This window comes from Penaeus monodon, chromosome 8, assembly GCF_015228065.2.
Source record: "Penaeus monodon isolate SGIC_2016 chromosome 8, NSTDA_Pmon_1, whole genome shotgun sequence".
NCBI lineage: Eukaryota > Metazoa > Arthropoda > Malacostraca > Decapoda > Penaeidae > Penaeus > Penaeus monodon.
Genome location: NC_051393.1, coordinates 50,806,822 through 50,811,821, shown reverse-complemented (window position 1 = coordinate 50,811,821; position 5,000 = coordinate 50,806,822). Strand labels below are relative to the sequence as shown.

Below are 5,000 nucleotides of genomic sequence, written 5' to 3'. Positions count from 1 at the left end.
AATGCCAGCAGAGGACAAAGGGGGTCAAAAAGAGAGGACAACAGGAGGCCAGAAAAGGAAAAGGGGAAGGAGGGAGTTTAGGGTCAGAGGGGCAGGGGTTGGGGGGGGAGGGGGAGGGGGGGGGGGGAAGAGTGGACATGCGCCTTTCTCGGCACCGCAGGGCGGGAGGGCCCTGGCGGGGCGGGAAAGGGGGGGGGAGGGGAGGGGGGGGGAGGAAGGGGGAGCGGGGGAAAGGCTGACGTTGCGGACAGGGAAAGGGGGGGGGAAAAAAAAAAAGGGGGAAAAAAAAAGGGAAAACCCCGGGGCCGAAAAAAAGACGGAAACGGGGGGAAAGGGGAAGACACCCGATGACGGAAGCGGACCCCGCGGTGCGGGAGCGCCTTTTCGAGAGTAGAGGCCGAGGGCCCCCCCCAGGTGGAAAATCCCCCCACCCAGCAAGGGGGGGGAAAAAAAAGGTGCCAAAACCCAAACAATTTTAAAAAAAAAATTTTAAAATAAAGTACAACTTAAAAAAATGAGGAAAGAAAATATTCATAAAAATAATTTTTCTGGGGGGGAAAAAACAAACTTACCCATACCCCCCAAAAACCGAATTTTTTCCCCCTTTCCCTTTTTCCCCTTTTTTCCTCCCCCCCAAAAACCCCCCCCCCCCCCCCCCCCCCCCCCCCCAAACCCAAAAAAAAATTTTTTTTCCCCCCCCCCCCCCCTTTTTTTAAAAAAGGGGAAAAGGGAAAAGGGGGGTAAAAAGAAGGAAAAAAAAAAAAAAGGGGGGGGGGGGGAAAAAGGGGGGGGGGGGAAAGGGGGGGGGGGGGGGGGGTGAGGGGGGGAGGGGGGGGGGGGAGGTGGCCGCCGCGAGACCAGATCCGCGGGTGACAGACTGGCCGCCCTTGTCTCGCCACCTGCACCAGCGAGCCCCGCGCGCCCCGGGTTTCGTGTGAAAAGGGGGGTGAAAAAGGGAAAGGGAGGGAGTAAAGCTGTAACGGGGGAGGGGTGAAAGGCATGAGGCCCGACGACAGGGAAGAAAAGAAAGGGAATACACAAACAAACAAACAAACAAAAACAACAGACCCCAACCCAACCTCCCCCCACCCCCGCCCTCCCAACAAACAAACCACGAACAGAGCACAAACGAAACGCAAACAGCCACACCGCGCCTCCACACTTACCCTGAGTGCCAACGAGGATGAGCGGCACCTCCGTCGTGTTGCGGTAGTGCGCCATCTTCGCGTAGTAGTTGTAGATGGCATTGAAGGATGACTCGTTCTCCAGGCTGAACACGAAGATCACCGCGTCCACCCATGCCGTGAACTGCGGGCGGGGAAAGAACAACAGGTAAGTTTCCCTAACATTTCTGTAACTCATTCAATCAATTTTTATCATATTTGTTTCTTTTTTTTAATATATATGTATCTTTTAAATATGTATTGTATCTATTTCTTTATAAATATTTTATTTACTTTTTATGTATGGATATTAATTGTTTTAAAATATATTCCACTTAAAAAAAATAGTATATCTAATTTTTCCATTCGAAGAGAAGGAGCAAACAATAAAACAAAGTACTCCCCCCCCCCCCCCAAAATACTTTCGATATTCCCTACCCCTCCTTATACCCCTCTCCCCCTCTCCCCCCCTCCCCCCCTTTCTCTCCCCCTCTCCCTCCCCCTTCTCTCTTCCCCCCTCTCCCCCCTCTTCTCTCCCCCCTCTTCCTCCTCTTTCCCCCCCCTCCCTCTTTCTCCCCCCCCTCCCTCTTTCTCTCCCCCCTCCCTCTTTCTCTCCCCCTTCTCCCTTTTCCTTCTCTTTCCTCTCCCCTCCCGTTCCCCCTCCCCCCTCCCCCTCCCCTCCCCTCTCCTTAACCCCATCCCCCAACCAGTGGTTTCACCCAGCTGATGGCACTGCCGCTCGAAGTGCCACCGCTGCCACCGTGATAATCGTGACCCAGTTCGGCCGCTGTATTAAAGCTGGAGGGCGCAGGCAAGGGAGGGAGGGAGGGAGGGGGAGGGGGAGGCTATAGAGGGAGAGGGAAAGGAAGGGGAGGAGGGATGGGTAAAGGAAGGGGAGGAAAAGAGAGGGAGATGGTGGAGGACAAGAAGGAGGGAAAGAGGAAAGGAGAGGAGAGGAGAGGAGAGGAGAGAAGAGAAAAATAGAGAAAGAGAGAAAGAAAGAAGTAAAGAAAGAAAGAAAGAAAGAAAGAAAGAAAGAGAGACAGAGAGAGAGAGAGAGAGAGAGGCGGCTCATATCACCGCCCGCTTTAAGTGAGGAGGAGGCAATGGAGAAAGGGAGTTGGGGTACAGGGAGGGGGAGGTATAGGGGAAGAAGAAAGGGAGGGAGGGAAGAAGAAAGGGAGGGAGAGAGGGAGGGAGGGAGGGAGGGAGGGAGGGAGGGAGGGAGGGAGGGAGGGAGGGAGGGAGGGAGGGAGGGAGGGAGGAAGATGTTTTCAACACCTGAACGCCTTTGTTTCCCCCTCTTTCCCTCCAATCTCTTTCTCCTCCAAGCCCGCGCCAACTCTTTGATATAACATTTCCTCCTCCCATCCACCCACCTACCCACTAACCCCCCCCCACCCCCTACACACACACACACAAGCACACGCACACACACACAACCCCTCCTCCCCTCATCCCACCCAAGCACCCACCTCACCTCCACTCCTACCTCAACCACCACGCCCGCAACACACTCGCACGCCCACCCAACCGCACGCCCACCCAACCGCACGCCCACCCAACCGCACGCCCACCCAACCGCACGCCCACCCAACCGCACGCCCACCCAACCGCACGCCCACCCAACCGCACGCCCACCCAACCGCACGCCCATTTCAATTAGCGGAATGCAAACCACGTAAGATAAAATATCGCCAAACAACATCATTCCCCCCTTGCCAACACGCGCTTCATTTCCCATTTCGTGAGTCATTTCCCTCTAACCGGTTTAGCGTTCTCACTTTTTTTTATTAACAAAAAAAAAATTGTTTGGGAAATTCTAAATAAAGTTGAAAGGTGTGGAGAACAGGGAGAGGAAGAATGAGAGAATCAGAGAATATGAAAATGAGAGAATAACAGAGAAGGAGAAAGAGAATGAGAGAGAGAGAGAGAGAGAGAGAGAGAGAGAGAGAGAGAGAGAGAGAGAGAGAGAGAGAGAGAGAGAGAATAAGGAAGAAGGCACAAATATGAAAAAAGAGGAAGTCTTTTATCTTTCATTGCTATGCCTCTCTCTCTCTCTCTCTCTCTCTCTCTCTCTCTCTCTCTCTCTCTCTCTCTCTCTCTCTCTCTTCTCTCCTCTCTCCTCTCTTAAGCCTAAGAATATGAAAAGAGGAAACACTTCGAAAACGAGAGAAAGAGAACTGAGACGGAAGGAAAACGAGAGACAAAAAACAAAAAATGGAAACAAAAGGCGACAGAGAAAAATTAGTGAAAGAAAACGGGGAGCGGAAATAATTGCGAAAGAAAACGACAAGACAAAGCGCTAGACTACAGAAAAAGGGAAGAGGAAGGAAAGGGGAAACTCACAAGAGAAAATGTGGGAAGGCAGAGGAGGGGAGTTTTGGATAAATAGAGGCGGAGGCTAGTGAGGAGACGAGGGTAAATGAGAGGGAAAGGAAGAAGACGAGAGAGAAGATGAAAGGAGGAAGAAGAGAAAATGAGAGAGGGAGGAGGAAGAAAGAGAGCGAGAGAGGGAGGGGAAGAGAAAGAGATAGAAGTGGGAAGGAAGAGGGGGTAAAGAAAGAAAGAGAGATAGATAGATAGATGGGGAGAGAGAGAGAGAGAAGAGGGTGGGGGAGGTATGGGAGGGGAGAATGAGGAACCTGACAACAAGGGATCGATCATGCACAGCCCATTCTCTCTTTAGTCTTTACAATTCTCATCCCAGGGTTATGAGGCTAATAACCACTTCACTTGTCTGAACTATTATTAGATCAATGTAAAGGCTAAATCATTATTACTTATCACTTGAATATTAAAACAACAATAGCCCGTCGCTAATTCAAAATATATGGTGGGTTACGATATGAATAAAAAATAAAATATTGCATGTGATTATCGCGATCAAAGAGAAATCAAGTTTCCTTTAGTGTGTCCTAGTCCTCACGCTACAGGGTAACAGAAAACGTACTCAAATTTCGTTCAGAGAAAACGGAAGAGAACGACCAAATAAAGCAGGGCAAACTTTTATAAACCTGCTGAACGCTTCCTTTATACCGAGAAACAAATTAGATACACTAAAAACTTCATTTCAGAATTTCTTAAAAAAAAAGAAAAAAAAAACTAGCATCCTTAACAGAACCATTTATATTCACACAAATGTCCGTTACATTTCCCAACCTCTCAAATGACAAAATTATACACTCCATGGCAACGGGAATAATTGTGGCGACGGACCTTGTAATTAACGTACACTGACAACCCCAAATATCCTTCACAAATATCCTATAATTGTCGGAGTTATACGAAGCGATATTATCAAATTCTATTATCGCCGGTCCGATATTCAATCCACAGGCATATCACAATTATCGAACACTCGGCTACATCATACACACAACTATTGGGGCTGAAAAAATATATATATGAATAATATAACTCATGCGTTACATTATTTATGTTTGTCGTATCTGCTTGCTTGCTTGTGCTTGCTTGCTTTCTTGCTCTCTCTCTCTCTCTCTCTCTCTCTCTCTCTCTCTCTCTCTCTCTCTCTCTCTCTCTCTCTCTCTCTCTCTCTCTCTCTCTCTCTCTCTCTCTGTTTATTTTCTCCTTCCTTCTCTCCTTCCTCCTTCACTTTCTCCCCCTCCTGGTGACTTTATCCTCCTCCCCCTCTCTCCCACTCCCCCTTCCCCACCCTTCCCTCTCCTAACGCCCTCCCCCCTCCCCCCACACACAGCTCTGTCCCCAACCATGCCTTGACACCCGACCAACCTGAACATTGGTCTTCTCACATGACGCCTTCCTCCTCCTCCTTCCCCCTCCTCCCCCTACCCCTCCCCTCCCCCTCCTCCTCCT

General features: G+C 49.9%; 1 protein-coding gene across 2 annotated transcripts in view; it reads right to left on the bottom strand.

The window, feature by feature from the left end:
- The window catches only part of LOC119576415 (centaurin-gamma-1A-like), a 139,890-nt gene that overhangs the window by 47,453 nt on the left and 87,437 nt on the right, over nucleotides 1-5,000 (bottom strand). For both annotated transcript variants that reach the window (XM_037924110.1, XM_037924109.1), the window contains exon 4: nucleotides 1,167-1,308. In XM_037924110.1, the coding sequence (XP_037780038.1) occupies nucleotides 1,167-1,308 (142 nt within the window). The remainder of the gene's footprint in view (nucleotides 1-1,166; nucleotides 1,309-5,000) is intronic.